Source organism: Somniosus microcephalus, chromosome 7 (genome assembly GCF_052327205.1).
Source record: "Somniosus microcephalus isolate GS21.2 chromosome 7, FLI_Smic_1.0, whole genome shotgun sequence".
Lineage (NCBI taxonomy): Eukaryota > Metazoa > Chordata > Chondrichthyes > Squaliformes > Somniosidae > Somniosus > Somniosus microcephalus.
In genome coordinates, this window is record NC_140993.1 from 158502730 (window position 1) to 158519083 (window position 16354).

The 16354-nt window shown below is 44.2% G+C and overlaps 1 protein-coding gene across 2 annotated transcripts in view; it reads right to left on the reverse strand.

Moving 5' to 3' along the window:
* eya1 (EYA transcriptional coactivator and phosphatase 1) overlaps positions 1–16354 on the reverse strand; it is a 296767-nt gene that overhangs the window by 270250 nt on the left and 10163 nt on the right. For both annotated transcript variants that reach the window (XM_085993147.1, XM_085993148.1), the window contains exon 3: positions 11770–11835. In XM_085993147.1, the coding sequence (XP_085849273.1) occupies positions 11770–11835 (66 nt within the window). The remainder of the gene's footprint in view (positions 1–11769; positions 11836–16354) is intronic.

The window sequence follows — 16354 nt, forward strand, 5'->3', positions numbered from 1 at the left end:
GTGGACTCCTGAGTGAAGGAACCCAGAAGAGGTTACTCTCAGAGAAAGAGCTGGCGCTAGATAAGGCTTTCAGCGTGGCAGTATCGTACAAAGCAGCAGCAAGGGGAGCTGCGGAAATACAACAAAAGCCACAGGAACACGGCACCCACGAAATGACACGGGGATTTGCAAAATGTTATTGCTGTGGCAGAACAAACCATGACCAGAAGGACTGCTGGTCCAAGGACAAAATATGCAGGCAATGCGGAAAGATGGGACACATTGCACGAGTTTGCAGGTCTGGGAAGAAGACCAGCGACAACAAAAAGGCTACTAAGGAACCGTACAGGAAAGTACAAAAGATGACGGACAGTAGTTCCGAAGACCAGATGAGCGATAGTGAATCCGGGAACAAGAGACTAAGCTGTCTCAAACTTCACAACGTAATCGCAAAAGAGGATCACCGAACCATTTGGGTCACCCTCACGATAGCAGGGTCCCAAGTCAAAATGGAATTGGATACAGGATCAGCTCTAACCATCATGAATCGACGAGACTACGAGTGGCTATTCTCACACATACCCTTGAGAGAGACATCCATTGTCTTGAGGACGTATACGGGGCAAAAAGTATACCCCAGAGGAAAAATAAGGGTGCCTGTCGAATACAATGGCAAGAAAATACGGAAATTGTATCTCTACATTCTGCAAGATGGTGGACCACCGTTATTGGGACGTGAATGGATCAGAAAGATAAGTTTAGACTGGCACTCCATTCAGGCACTGACGGTGGCTGGTAAAAAGGATGACGACGTCACTCCTGGACGATTGTCAACAATCTTAGCTGACGCCAAAGAGGTATTTCAACAAGAACTGGGCACTCTTAAAGGCGTAACCGCCTCGATAAAAATAGAGGAGAATGCAATTCCCAAGTTTTTCAAAGCCATATGCAATTCGCCCAGCCGTCGAGGCAGAGCTGGAGAATCTGGAGAATGCAGGCGTGTTATCTAAGGTAGACTGGAGCGAGTGGGCAACACCCATCGTTCCTGTCATGAAGAAAACGTTAAACAATAAGTCTGAGGAGCCAAGGAAGGTTCGCATCTGTGGGGACTTCAAGGTGACGGTGAACCCAGTCCTTCACACAGTACAATATCCTCTTCCAAGGATAGAAGATATCTTCGCCTCACTATCTGGAGGGAAGCGCTTTACAAAAATTGACCTAGCACAAGCATATTTGCAGATGGAGGTTGAAGAATCCTCTAGGAAGTATCTCACGATAAACACTCACAAAGGTCTTTACCAGTATAATCGACTGGTATTCGGAGTAGCATCAGCTCCGGCGATATGGTAAAGAGCGATGGAAGAAGTCCTGCAAGGGATTCCGTGGACTCAGTGTTACTTGGACGACATCCTAGTGACAGGTGAAGATGACAGTGAACACCTTGTCAACCTAGAGCAGGTGCTCACTAGACTACGTGAACATGGGCTATGAGCCAATCGTACTAAGTGCGAGTTTTTTAAGAAACAGATATCGTATTGTGGCCACGTGATTAATGAAGAGGGGTTGCATAAGTCCCCTGACAAAATTGAAGCGGTAGTTAAGGCTCCAGCGCCTGAAAATGTGTCGCAACTGAGGTCATTCCTCGGATTGGTGAATTACTACCATAAGTTTTTGCCGAATTTGTCCACAATTCTGCATCCACTGAATGCCCTACTACGAACGGGAGTAGCATGGAAATGGAGCGATGAATGTAAGCGGGCCTTTCAGAAGAGTAAGGACCTAATCACTTCAAGAGGAGTATTGGCTCACTACAACCCATCACAACCGATAAGACTGGCGTGTGATGCGTCTCCCTACGGCATTGGGGCGGTACTGTCACATAAATTCCTTGATGGTTCAGAGAGGCCGATAGCTTTTGCGTCACGCTCGTTAACTTCAGCCGAGCGTAACTACGCCCAGATTGACAGAGAGGCCCTCAGCCTGGTGTGGGGGGTGAAGAAGTTCAATCACTACCTGCACGGTCAGAAATTTACTCTACTAACTGATCATCAACCTCTCGTCTCCATTTTCAATCCTCAGAAGGGCGTACCGATAATGACAGCACAACGGCTACAGAGGTGGTCCCTTTTCCTAGGGGCACACCAATATGACATCGAGTACAAAGGAACTAAACAGCATAGGAATGCTGATGGATTGTCGTGCCTACCGTTGCCGACGGTGGAAGAAGAACTGGCAGTGGATCCAGTGGAGTTATTCCACTCGACTATAGTCGAATGTCTCCCTGTGACGAATGCAAACATAGAAAAGGAAACACGAAATGACCCGACACTCTCCTGGGTCTATGATTCAACGGTGAAGGGATGGCCAGCACATGGCGAACCACTGCTGCCAGCATTCTCGCCGAGAAGAGAACAGCTGTCAATGTGCAGAAGAACCTTGATGTGTGGAACCAGAGTAGCAATTCCACCCAAATTGAAGGATAGAGTGCTCAATGAGCTTCATGAGGGTCATCTGGGAGGGGTAAAAATGAAGAACTTAGCCAGAGCGTTTGTGTGGTGGCCGGGAATCGATAGAGAAATCGAAGAGATGACCAAGAGCTGTACAGGATGCCAGAAGGTCCAAAACGCCCCACCACAAGCCCCTCTACATCCATGGGAGTGGCCCTCATCTCCATGGCAAAGGGTGCACATTGATTTTGCTGGTCCCTTTACGGACTTGATGTTTTTAATTGCAGTGGATGCACATTCAAAGTGGCCAGAGGTAATAAAAATGTCCTCAACCACCACAGAAAAAACTATCACAGTCTTACGAACCATATTCGCCAGGAATGGGCTGCCTGAACAGATTTGCTCTGACAATGGACCACAGTTTGTGTCTGAAGAGTTCCGGAGGTTCTTAAAGAACAATGGTGTTAAGCATTACACATCCGCCCCATATCATCCAGCCACTAATGGATTGGCCGAGAGGTTTGTTCAAACATTCAAGAAGGCTATCAAGGCAACGTGTAGTGAAGATATACCCCTACAACACAAGGTGGATAACTTCTTGTTTGCCTACCGGAAAGCGACACATGCGGTTACCAACCAAACTCCAGCCATGATGTTCTTCAATCGAAGACTACGATGCCGCTTGGATTTGGTTAAGCCAAACGTCAGAAGAGATGTGGAGAACAGGCAGTTTCAGAATATGAATGAAAGGCCGACCAGGAGCTTTAAGATAGGTCAACCAGTTTTGGCCCGGGACTACCGCACAAAGAAATGGCAGCCAGGAACAATCTGTACACGGCAAGGACCTCTAATGTATACCGTGGACGTTGGAGAGAGCATTGTAAGACGCCATGCTGACCAGATTCTAGAGTCACTGGAAAACGTCAACTCCACACCACGATCTGATACACCTGGTGATGAAACCAAAGTACCAATTGCATCTACCGTAGAATCGGTGATATTGGAAGTAGACGAACCAAACAACGACATTGATCCCGACTCAACCTTGCCAGAAGAACCTGATATCCCAAAGAGGCGTTATCCAGACAGAATCAGGAAGCCTCCTCAAAGACTGAACTTATAATTGCTTAACTTCAACCAATGTATCTAGCAACCGTAATTGTAATTAGTTATTATTTAGTTGTTAAATGAATGTTACGTACTGTTTATCTAAAAGGGGAGGAATTGTTGCGTATGTACCTTTGAGGGAGTAACTGGTCTCAGACTGCAGTACCGACAGTGACCACCCCTGTATAAAAGGCCCTAGCAGGCTTCTGTAGTTTCAGTTTCCAGGTTACATAGATACATAGATACATAGAAGATAGGAGCAGGAGTAGGCCATTCGGCCCTTCGTGCCTGCTCCGCCATTCGATGAGATCATGGCTGATCCTTTAATTCAGTATCCCGTCCCCGCCTTCTCTCCGTAACCCTTAACCCCTTTTGCCCGTAGAAATATATCTAATTCCCTCTTAAATATATTTAATGAGCTGGCGTACACTGCCCTCTGTGGCAATGAGTTCCACAGGTTCACCACTCTCTGAGTGAAGAAATTCCCCCTCATCTCTGTCCTAAATGGTTTAGCCCTTATCCTTAAATTATGTCCTCTAGTTCTGTTCTCACCCGCCAAGGGAAACATTCCTTCTGCATCCAGTCTGTCTAGACCTGTCAGAATTTTATACACTTCTATGAGGTCCCCTCTCAATCTTCTAAACTCCAGTGTGTACATCCCTAAACTACATAGTCTCTCCTCATAGGTCATTCCCGCCATTCCTGGTATCAGCCTGGTGAATCGCCGCTGCACCCCCTCCATGGCAAGAACATCCTTCCTCAGATGAGGCGACCAAAACTGTACACAGTACTCGAGGTGTGGTCTCACCAGTGCCCTGTACAGCTGCAGCAAGGTATCCCTGTTCCTGTATTCTAACCCTTTTGCTATGAAGGCCAGCATACCGTTTGCCTTCTTGACCGCCTGTTGCACCTGCATGCTCGCCTTCAGTGACTGGTGTACAAGAACACCCAGGTCTCTCTGTACTTCCCCCTCTCCCAATCTATTGCCATTTAAATAATAATTTGCCCTCCCGTTCCTGCACCCAAGGTGGATAACTTCGCACTTGTCCACATTATAGTGCATCTGCCATTTATCCGCCCAATCGCCCAGTCTGTCCAAATCGCTCTGGAGCTTCCTGGTCTCTTCCTCTGAGCCCACCCCCCCTCCTAGTTTAGTGTCGTCTGCAAATTTGGAAATGCTGCATCCGACTCCCTGATCCAGGTCATTAATGTAAATTGTGAACAGCTGGGGGCCCAGGACAGATCCCTGTGGTACCCCACTTGTTACTGCCTGCCATTCAGAAAATGAGCCGTTTATTCCAACTCTCTGTTTTCTATCTGACAGCCAGTTCCCTATCCACACCAAAACTTTCCCCTTTATCCCATGAGCCTCAATTTTCCATGCTAATCTTTTATGTGGGACCTTATCGAAGGCCTTTTGGAAGTCCAGGTACACCACATCTACTGGCTCTCCCCCATCTATTCTACCAGTTACTCCCTCAAAAAATTCCAATAGATTAGTCAAGCACGATTTACCCTTTGTAAATCCATGTTGACTCTGTCCTATCCTGTCCCCATTTGCTAAGTGCTCCGCTATTTCATCCTTAATGATGGACTCCAGCATTTTGCCCACAACTGATGTAAGGCTTACAGGTCTGTAATTACCTGCTTTTTCCCTACCCCCCTTTTTGAATAGTGGGGTAACGTTAGCTACCCTCCAATCCATCGGCACTGTTCCCGAGTCTAATGAATTCTGAAAAATCATCCTTAGTGCATCCGCTATCTCTAGGGCCACCTCCTTCAGTACCCTAGGATGCATGTTATCAGGCCCTGGGGATTTGTCCACCTTCAATCCCTTTAGCTTCCTTAACACCATATCCTTAGAGATATTGATTTGCGTCAGTTCCTCCTTTGCCAATGTCCCTATTTTTCCCGATATCCCAGGGAGGTTTTTTGTGTCTTCCTTCGTAAAGACTGACCCAAAGTATGCATTTAGTTGATCTGCCATTTCCTTATTTCCCATTATATATTCCCCCGTATCTGACTGCAATGGACCAACTTTGGTTTTCACCAGTCTTTTCCTTTTGATATATTTATAAAAGCTTTTGGAGTTAGTTTTTATATTTTCCGCCAGCTTGTTTTCGTAAGCTATTTTGCCCCTCTTGATCATGCCCTTTGCCCTCCTTTGCTCTATCTTAAACTGTTCCCAATCTTCCGCTCTGGCGCTTTTTTTGGCTATTTTATACGCCCTATCTTTGGATTTTATGCTGTCTCTAATTTCCCCATTCAGGTTGTCTCCATTCAGTAAAGACTTGTTATAATCAACTCCTGCAGTCTGTGTCTCAATTATACACGGACATAATAATGTCCAGCACAAATGGCTCCAGATCACTTCACGCTCTTTGCATCAGCACGAACTGCAAACTGTTCGGGCCATGCATCATACTCATAAAACCCTACAGCGCAGAAGGAGACCATTCGGACCATCGTGCCTGTGCCGGCTCTTTGAAAGAGCTATCCAATTAGTCACACTTCCCCCCCCCCTCCCCCCCACTATTTCCCCGTAGCCCTCATTCTGAGAGTGGGCAGGCTTTACCTCTGCTCCTAGCACTACGCTGACACTGCTCCACAGCTGCTTTTAACCAAGGCATGTGCGTGTGGCCCAGGATAGCCTGTCCTCCATTTTCCATCTCTCCCGATAGATGAACTTCTCACAAATCAGCAGCCAAAGAGGCAGAGGACGCCTGACATGGGAAGTGGGTGGACTGGCCATGCCTTCACCAGTCTAGGTCCCAAGCTCTGGAATTCCCTCCCTAAACCTCTCCACCTTTATGACCTACCTTAACTCTTTCACCAAGTCTGTGGTCACCTGTCCTAATACAACAACAACTTGCTAGGAGCAGGAGTAGGCCATACGGCCCCCCTCGAGCCATTCAATAAGATCAGGGCTGATCTTCTACCTCAACTCCACTTTCCCGTCCGATCCCCATATCTCTTGATTCCCTTAGTATCCAAAAATCTTTCAATCTCGGTCTTGAATATACTCAACGACTGAGCATCCACAGCCCTCTGAGCTCGAGAATTCCAAAGATTCACAACCCTCTGAGTGAAGAAATGAATCTACTGGCCACAATAACTAACCTACAGAGAAATTACAATAACCTGGGGGAGATCCTTGCTCACCGGAGGTGAGGCATTGAGCCTCTTTGAAAAGTTGACGGTTGGTTCCACCTAAAAGGTATTAAATATAATTCAGTTGTTGTGTGGAGAGACTGGAGAAGTTGGGATTTTCTCCTTTGAATAAAGAAGTTTAAGGGGAGATGTAATAGTCATTCAAAATGATGAGGCATTTTGAGGAGAGTAGATAGGGAGAAACTGTTTCCAGTGGCAGGAGGGTCGGTAACCAGAGGACAAAGATTGAAGATAATTGGCAAAAAGAGCCACTGGGGAGATGAGAAATTTTATTACGCAGCAAGTTGTTATGACCTGGAATGCACTACCTGAAAGGGTGATGGAAACAGATTCAGTTGTACTTTCAAAAGGGAATTGGATATATACTTGAAAAGGAAATATTTGCAGGGCTATGGGGAAAGAGCAGGGGGGAGTGGGACTAAATGACAGCTCTTTCAAAGAGCCGGCACAGGCACGATGGGCCAAATGGCCTCCTCCTGTGCTGTATGATTCTATGATTTCTGTTCTTTCCTGAATTATTTGATCTAAGGCAAGCAGTAGTGACGACTTTACAATTGGCCTCAGCCAAGATTCTTCTGATAAGACCGTGTAAGTCCAGATGTCAGGTGACAACAAGGTAGGCTTGTCAGATCGAATAACCTGTTGATGCTGCCTGTCTAGGCTCACACAGGATGTATTGGAGAACTGCAGGAAACTATGGAACTGTGCTCCAGCATGAGTCATCACCGTCAGATGATGACAAGAGAGAGGACATTGGAAAAAAATTTTAAAGATGAAATATCAGGTGGATGCTAAAAATATAGGACCTTACATTCCATTATGTAGATTAAGAGAACAGATTTCTGAATTTTAGGGCATCACTTAGAAGGCCACTCTTTTTCTTGTATCAGTATCTAATTTGTATAACAGTAGCTCTACTAACTTGAATAAGGGAACCAGCCTGGAGTTGTTAACTGAATTGGTAAGTATTAGTATACATAGAGGCCTTAGAGAGAGGGTGCAGAAAAGATTTATGAGAATGAATCCAGGGATGAGGGACTTCAGTTACATGGATAGACTAGAGAAGCTGGAGTTGTTCTCCTTAGAGCAGGGAAGGTTGAGAGGAGATTTGATAGAGGTGTTCAAAATCATGATGGGTCTAGGCAGAGTAGATAGAGAGAAACTGTTCCCATTGGTGGAAGGGCTGAGAAACTGAGGACACAGATTTAAGGTGATTGGCGACAAGAGGAAAAGCTTTTTTATGCAGCGAGTGGTTAGGATCTGTATTCACTATGGAGAAGGACGATGTAGGCATAGAAATCAGGCAGGGGGATCGTGATATACTTGAACAAATTAGTATTGAGAGGGAGGAGGTACTAGCGGTTTTAGTGGGCTTAAAAGTGGATAAATCCCCAGGCCCAGACGAGATGTATTTGCTGCTGTGTGAGGCAAGGGAGGAGATTGCAGGGGCTCTGACACAAATTTTCAGAACCTCTCTGGTCATAGGGGAGATGCCTGAGGACTGGAGAACAGCTAACATAGTACCATTATTCAAGAAGGGTAGTAGGGATAAACCAGGGAATTACAGGCCAGTGAGCCTAACATCAGTGGTAGGGAAATTATTGGAAAATATTCTGAGGGACAGAATTAGTCTCCACTTGGAGAGGCAAGGATTAATCAAGGATAGTCAGCATGGCTTTGTCAGGGGGAGATCATATCTAACCAATTTGATTGAATTTTTTGAGGGGGTGACTAGGTGCGTGGATGAGGGTAGTGCAGTTGATGTAGTCTACATGGACTTCAGTAAGGCTTTTGACAAAGTCCCGCATGGGAGACTGGTCAAGAAGATAAGAGCCCATGGGATCCAGGGCAATTTGGCACATTGGATCCAAAATTGGGTTAGTGGCAGGAGGCAGAGGGTGACGGTCGAAGGTTGTTTTTGTGACTGGAAGCCTGTGTCCAGTGGTGTACCACAGGGATCGGTGCTGGGTCCTTTGCTGTTTATAGTGTACATTAAAGAGTTAGATATGAATGTAGGAGGTATGATCAGTAAGTTCGCAGATGACACGAAAATTGGTGGAGTGGTAAATAGCGAGGAGGGAAGCCTCAGGCTACAGAACGCTATAGATGGGTTGGTTAGATGGGCAGAACAGTGACAAATGGAATTTAACCCTGAAAAGTGTGAGGTGATGCATTTTGGGAGGACCAACAAGGCAAGGGAATACACAATGAATGGTAGGACCCTAGGAAGGACAGAGGATCAGAAGGACCTTGGTGTGCATGTACATAGATCCCTGAAGGCAGCAGGACAGGTAGATAAGGTGGTTAAAAAGGCATATGGGATACATGCCTTCATTAGCCAAGGCATAGAATATAAGAGCAGGGAGGTTATGATGGAGCTGTACAAAACACTAGTTAGGCCACAGCTGGAATACTGTGTGCAGTTCTGGTCGCCACACTAGAGGAAGGATGTGATTGCATTGGAGAGGCTGCTGGAGCACTTCAGCTATGAAGAGAGACTGGACAGGCTGGGTTTGTCTTCCTTAGAGCAGAGAAGGCTGAGGGGGGACCTGATTGAGGTATACAAAATTATGAGGGACATAGATAGGGTAGATAGAAAGGAACTTTTCCCCTTAATAGAGGGGTCAATAACCAGGGGGCATAGTTTCAAGATAAGGGGCAGGAGGTTTACAGGGGATTTGAGGAAAAACCTTTTCACCCAGAGGGTGGTTGGAATCTGGAACTCACTGCCTGAAAAGGTGGTAGAGGCAGGAACCCTCACAACATTCAAGCAGCATTTAGATGAGCACTTGAAACGCCATAGCATACAAGGCTACGGACCAAGTGCGGGAAAATGGGATTAGAATAGACAGGGCTTGATGGCCGGCGCAGACACGATGGGCCGAAGGGCCTCTTTCTGTGCTCTATCACTCTATGATTCTATGACTCTATGCACTGCCTGAAAGGGTGGTGGAGGCAGACTCAATCATGGCTTTCAAAAGGGAGTTGGACAAGTACCTGAGGAGAAAAAATTTGCAGGGCTACGGGGAAAGGGCGGGGGAGTGGGACTAGCTGAAGTGCTCTTACAGAGAGCCAGCATGGGCTCAATGGGCCGAATGGCCTCCTTCTGTGCTGTAACCATTCTATGATTCTATGATACTACATCTGTCAATGAACCAAAAGCTGAAACAAAGCCTACAATTCAATTACTATTTATTTTTTCCATTTCCTATATCTCAATAAATTTGATAAACTCAGAACTCTGTTGTTCTTTCCCTCATGCATCAATTTTTAGTCTATGTAACACTGGCAGCTACAATAGCATCTGTCTTGTTCGCTTCATTTGTTATAAATGCTGTATTTTGTTAGTTCTAGTTTTCTCTCATCAGCTGCTAACTGTTTAGGATCTGGCTGCCCATTGTTGAAATTGCAAAATACGACTTTCGAAAATCAAAAAATATTGAACAAACTTATTCATACTGGTAATTGCAGATATAATTGCAATCTAGATAGATATCTTACTCAATTTAGAGCCTGGCAATAGTTTTCTCAAAATCAACACAGTAATGCTTAGGGTAAAAATGATTTGTCAGCATGAATTGTGCTCACTCTATGCCACGACTTATGCCTTACAATTGTGCTGTGTGATATCAGTGATGAGCAAGCTAACACCTTGTCTGAAATCTTTTGTCCATTATTTTAATGAAAGCACTAACCCATTTATTTTCAATGGATTAGCACCTTCATTAGAATAGTGGTTGGAGGAGTTTCATACAAATGTGTTAATGTGTTAATTACTAATGCGGCACAGCACAATTTCAATCCTCTACTATTTTCTTAGACAGGAATAAAGAAAATTGAATCACAGCATATCACCTAAAATGGAAAGCTGGATGGGACCAAAAATATGTTGCATTACCAATACAGCTGATGCCAGTTAAGGCTGTCAAAGACGTGCCTTTTCTCAGACACTAATTGATCTCTAATACAATGGCTTTACCAGGTTTATAGAAAAGGAAGTGGAAACTCTTTCTTTTCAAATGGCAACATGGAAGAAGGCAAGCCATATGACAGATACTGAGCTGTCATCAGTGAGTTATGTTTTCCTACCTTCCTTTTCTGACATAGCTGCAAGTTTATGACCCACTCTCTGGCAATGCAAACTTTTACTACGAGTACTTTGTTAATTTTTTTTACATTTGTCAATCTTAATGGAAAACAATACTAGGCACTGTAAACCGTTTCATTCCAAATGGAAGTAGCAAGCAGCATTTTTTAATGAACATATTGTGCAGATTTTAATCAAATTGTGTACTGCAGCAAAGCTGTGTAAATGCATGTGAATCATATTGGTGATTTTTATTTAATAAGAATAATCTTATAAACAGAACAATTACACCTCGTCTCCATTGGGATTGTTCTTTTGACAATAAAACACCAAGATAAACTGGTGACAGAAAGGTAGTTAACAGGGATCAAAAGTGCTTCAGATGCATTCCTGCAAGTCACGTCATGCTTTCTTCATTATTAGTCTGCTGACCCGAAGCACATAAAAGGCCCCGATAATAATTTGTAAATAGCATTGTGAATAACTTATTCCTAATTGGAACGTCTGAAAGCAGTTGTGTTAGCCATAGGTTGGGTTTGACTGCTACACAAAATCTAAAATGTACTTAAATAAAATGTAAAAGCATAACTCTTAGTTTTGTAAATGTATTATTAATCTGCATAATCTTTTAACATTAGCTGCATTACTGGAGCACAAAACAGAACCAATTGTCACAAATCCTAACAGAGTTCAATAATGTTATTTTACAAAGGTATAATATAATTCTACCATACATGTGTAAACAAAGGCATACAGCATAAATATCTTCATAGTGCACACAGTCAATGTAATTTCTTGGCAAAAAATTATAATTTTACATCACTTTTCACAAAAATAAAAATAATGCGAGCCTACAATAAATATAAAGCAGAATGCAGCCAGCCTAAAACCACACCTAAAGGGCACTTCAGAGGACATACCACACAACATAAAAGAATTAATCGAATTTTGTGATCTTTGTACCAGAGCCACACAAACCTGAAGTGGTCTGTGTACTAGAACCTAGCAACCAGTCTGCTGTGCTGAGCATAGTCATGTTGTCACCTAAAGGGAAATTGTAAACAAGAAGTTTAAACAATGAACTGACGTCAGGAGTAAAAAAAAATTGGTGGGCAGGAGGTTTGTGCTATAGGATAGGACAGCTTGCTGCGATAATGTTTCCTGTCTTGAGGTGGAATTCTTTGAAGCCATGAACCTAGATGAGAAATAGCAAACATGTTTTGTAGCTAAATATAAATATCAAGTCAAGGCTAGGATTCAAATGAGACTTCAGTGTTTTACCACTGAAGTAATCAGGTCTTCTTTAAATCAATACTAGAGAGTTTTATCTACAAAATAAAATTAGATTCACAAGGGAAAAAATGCAAAAGAAGATGGATGTAAATGTAACATTTATTAGAGGGAGCTCTCTCTGTTTCAGAAGTATAGTCTTCAGATTCCCTTATGTACAAGAGAATTATGAAGCATCAGATGAACAGTTCTATAGCTCATTTTAGGAGTTCAAGGACTAAGGCCACGAATTTAATGGAGGATGGTGGTGGGAGAGCTGGTTTCCGGGTTCCGGTCCCACTTCCAGCTGCAGCCGCTGTGTAGACATGATTTTCCCTTGATTGGGCTTGTTAAGCCCGCCCTGTGGGCTTCCTGGCCAATTAACAGGAAGCGGGTCTGATGACATCATTTGCTGACGCATTATCAGCCGGTTTCCTTAAAGGAACCACGTCCACTTGCAATTTGACAGTTGTGCTGTCAGTGTTTGACAGCATTGAGGTGCTGCAAACACTGACAAGCACTGCACAAAGGTGAACGCTTGCACCCAGGCTCTCCAATGACTCCCTCCATATGCTTATGGGGGGAGTCACAGCATGCAGGGAGGTTTTCTTCCCTTCCAAGGGCAGAAGAGACCTCCCCAGGACACCAACGCAACCTGGTTGCACATTGCACAGGAGGGCAAAAGCATGGATGTCATCAGGGGTCCCTGGCTGCAGTGGCGCCAACCTTTCAATGATCTCAGTAGATCATGAAACGTTACAGCAAAGCCACACTCAACCTCACCCAGCTGTGCCACTCAACACATCCCCATCACTGTGCCTTCCATACCCTTCTCCTGCACATCCTTACTCACACCAACTTACCTTGCAACTCCGCCCAACCCTCTCTATGTACTTTATCACCTCCCCATCTCACCAGACACCCCTCACACTCACACCTCATCCTACTGCAAACATTCCAACTAACAACACACATGGGTAGGCACTTGAGAGGTTTAGAAAATGTCCATGTGAAGTTTCTGGTAATGTGTTGTCATACAGTGAAATCTCTTTTTCCAAAGCTGCCTCTTATTGGACAGATCTGAGTGCACCATGAGAAGTGTCTTACTGAGTTCCAGTGATTGTTCAGACATAATTTTCCCCGCCCAACGCCCCCCCCACCCCGCCCCCCCCCCCCCGCAGCCCCGCTATAGTGATGTGTGTGCATGGAATGGCTTGGACATTAAAGGGATGCTTCACGGTGCTGGTGTGGGATGGTGTCAACCTGGCGCATCATCTGGCAGCCAGGGTTTACAGCATCAAGTGAAGAAAATCTGGTCATGGTGATGCCATCGCTGGCCTCCTGGGCAGCAATGTTGTCAGGGGCTGATGCCGTGTGTCCAGTGCAGCATCAGGTGATGGCGGAGAAGTTGGTGATGTTGGTGTTGGGGCTGATCATGGAAGGATTCGGAGGACCAAGGTCTGATTGTTTCAATGGCTCCAATGTTGCTGCAATAGATGGCAGCTGCAGGTGAGATGACAGAAGCAATCTGTCAATGGTGAGAGAGGTTCTCCCAATGAGGTGGCACTGGACATACAGTTGGATCTAAAAGCTTGTAAGCTACAGAAATCTCTGTATGTATTAAAAATGCAGTAGCCAACACTTTCTGCGCTCTGAAACTCACCATCTGCAACATGGCATCCTTTCCACCACTTCTGCAGCTGTCAGCTTTTCAGAAACATCAGAGCAGACTCAAAACATGCCAGGTTGAGCTGGCGTGTTCCCCGAACAGCGGGTAACCCGTAGGGGAGAACATAAAATTAGAAGTAAGCCTCAAAATAGTCTTAAATTGGCTCTTAACAAGCCATTTAACAAGCTGAATTGTATCCCCCGCCGCTTGGATTCAGGTCAGTTCTCTGCTGACAGACCCGACACCTGGGAGACTCGCGAGGAGGCGGGTTGACAGTGTGTTTTCTACCCGCTGTCAATCTTTGCTATTTTGACAGCGGACCCGCCTCCAAACCCGAGCACGATTATATTCACGGCCTAAGCTCCCATAATAGTTTCTTCATCATAACAAACAATATAAAGTTTTTGTAAGTCCTAATCAATTGGGATGTTGGGTGGTGAAGTGACATTTAGTGGCATGAGCAATTCAAGAAAGGAGTAGGGAGAGAGAAAACAGGGAACTACAGGCCAGTTAGCCTGACATCAGTTGTCAGGAAAATGCTGGAATCCATTATTAAGGAAGTTGTAACAGGGCACTTAGAAAATCATAATATGATTAGGCAGATTTAACATGGTTTTATGAAAGGGAAATCATGTTTAACAAATTTATTAGAGTTTTTCGAGGACGTAACTAGCAGGGTAGATTAAAGAGGAACCAGTGGATGTAATATATTTGCATTTCCAAAAGGCATTCAATAAGGTGCCACATAAAAGGTTGCTATGCAAGATTAAGGCTCATGGGGTTGGGGTAATATATTAGCATAGATAGAGGATTGGTTAACAGACAGAAAACAGAGAGTAGGGATAAATGGGTCACTTTCCAGTTGGCAGGCTGTAACTAGTGGGGTGCCACAAGGATCAGTGCTTGGTCCTCAGCTATTTACAATCTATATTAATGACTTAGATGTAGGGACCAAGTGTAATGTATCCAAGTTTGCTGACAATACAAAGCTAGGTGGGAAAGTAAGCTGTGAGGAGGACACAAAGAGCCTGCAAAGGGATATAGACAGGTTAAGTGAGTGGGCAATAATGTGGCAGATGGAGTATAATGTGGGGAAATGTGAGGTTATTCACTTTGGTAGGAAGAATAGAAAAACAGAGTATTTTTTAAGTGGTGAACTCTTCAAGGGAGAACCAGACCAAATACAGTAAGTTGAGAGGGGAAGTGAAGTTGAAAATAAGATTGGCAAAGAGAGAAAGATTGATTAAGAAAGGGAAGATAGATTATGAAAGTAAATTAGCAAAAAATATAAAAACAGATAGTAAGAGTTTTTATAGTTATATAAAAAGAAAAAGGGTGGCTAAAGTAAATGTTGGTCCCTTAGAGGATGAGACCGGGAAATTAATGGTGGGAAATATGGAGATGGCAAAAACACTGAATGAATATTTTGTATCAGTCTTTACAGTAGAGGACACTAAGAATATCCCAACACTGGACAAACAGGAGGCTATAGGGGGGGGAGGAGCTAAACACGATCAAAATCACTAAGGAAGTGGTACTCGGTAAAATAATGGGACTCAAGGCGAATAAATCACCTGGACCTGATGGCTTACATCCTAGGGTCTTGAGGGAAGTGGCGGTAGGGATTGTGGATGCATTGGTAATAATTTTCCAAAACTCCCTGGACTCAGCAAAGGTCCCGGCAGACTGGAAAACTGCAAATGTAACACCCTTATTTAAAAAGGGCAGTAGACAGAAGGCTGGAAGATATAGACCAGTTAGCCTAACATCTGTGGTAGGTAAAATTTTGGAGTCCATTATTAAGGAGACAGTAACAGGGCATTTGGATAATCATAATTTAATAGGACAAAGTCAGCATGGTTTTATGAAGGGGAAGTCATGTTTGACAAATTTGCTGGAGTTCTTTGAGGAAGTAACATATAGGGTGGATAAAGGGGAACCAGTGGACGTAGTGTATTTAGACTTCCAAAAGGCATTTGACAAGGTGCCACACAAAAGATTATTGCTTAAGATAAAAAATCACGGGATTGGGGGTAATATTCTGGCATGGATAGAGGATTGGCTATCTAACAGAAGGCAGAGAGTTGGGATAAATGGTTCATTCTCAGACTGGCAATCAGTAACTAGTGGTGTTCCGCAGGGGTCAGTACTGGGTCCCCAACTCTTTACAATCTATATTAACGATTTGGAGGAGGGGACCGAGTGTAACATATCAAAGTTTGCAGATGATACTAAGATGGGAGGGAAAGTAGTGAGTGAGGAGGACATAAAAAACCTGCAAGGGGACATAGACAGGCTAAGTAAGTGGGCAGAGATTTGGCAGATGGAATACAATACTGGAAAGTGTGAGGTTATGCACTTTGGCAGGAAAAATCATAGAGCAAGTTATTATCTTAATGGCAAGAAACTGGAAAGTACTGAAGTACAAAGGGATCTGGGGGTCCTGGTGCACGAAACTCAAAAGGTTAGTATGCAGGTGCAGCAAGTGATTAAGAAGGCCAATGGAATGTTGGCTTTCATTGCTAGGGGGATAGAATATAAAAATAGGGAGGTATTGCTTCAGTTGTACAAGGTATTGGTGAGACTGCACCTGGAATACTGCATACAGTTTTGGTGTCCATACTT